This window comes from Buceros rhinoceros, unplaced genomic scaffold (assembly GCF_000710305.1).
Source record: "Buceros rhinoceros silvestris isolate BGI_N320 unplaced genomic scaffold, ASM71030v1 scaffold17072, whole genome shotgun sequence".
In the NCBI taxonomy this organism is placed as follows: Eukaryota; Metazoa; Chordata; class Aves; order Bucerotiformes; family Bucerotidae; genus Buceros; species Buceros rhinoceros.
In genome coordinates this window covers 14,551-14,962 of record NW_010398461.1, presented here as the reverse complement: position 1 = coordinate 14,962, position 412 = coordinate 14,551, and the positions used below count along the sequence as shown (strand labels likewise).

The following is a 412-nucleotide window of genomic DNA, read 5'->3' as shown; positions in this document are numbered from 1 at the left end:
GGGGCCCCGGGGGAACCAGGGGGTTCCATCGGACCCAGCCACTCCATCCCTGCGGCCGTGCCCCTCCCCAGGTAGGGAGGCTGGTGGGGGCCAAGGATGGCGCCAGGGGAGGGTGCGCGGGGGGAGATTTTGCGGCGATGTTTAATATTCAGGTCACATGACGATGGCAGCAGGAGCAGCACCAGCATCCCCGCTCCGCTGAAATAGCCACTGGAGAAGGAGGGAAGGAGAGGAGGGGAGAAGAGGACACAGGGAAGAAAGAGAGAGGTAAAAGCGGAGCCTTGTAGCCCACCGTGCTGTGCCAGCATCAGGCTAGAAAAGTGGGGGGAGACCCACCCCCTTGGGAGAGGATTCGGAGACAAAGGAAGCTTCATGTTCAAAGGTAGGATGCTCTGGGCTTGGCAGGGCTGGG

At 62.1% G+C, this 412-nt stretch overlaps 1 protein-coding gene across 2 annotated transcripts in view; it reads left to right on the top strand.

The window, feature by feature from the left end:
- The first annotated feature begins 176 nt into the window (after positions 1 to 176).
- Positions 177 to 412, top strand: part of SEPT3 (septin 3) — an 11,222-nt gene continuing 10,986 nt past the window's right edge. For both annotated transcript variants that reach the window (XM_010131116.1, XM_010131117.1), the window contains exon 1: positions 177 to 382. In XM_010131116.1, coding sequence (XP_010129418.1) covers positions 373 to 382 — 10 coding nt within the window. In that variant the 5' untranslated portion in view covers positions 177 to 372. The remainder of the gene's footprint in view (positions 383 to 412) is intronic.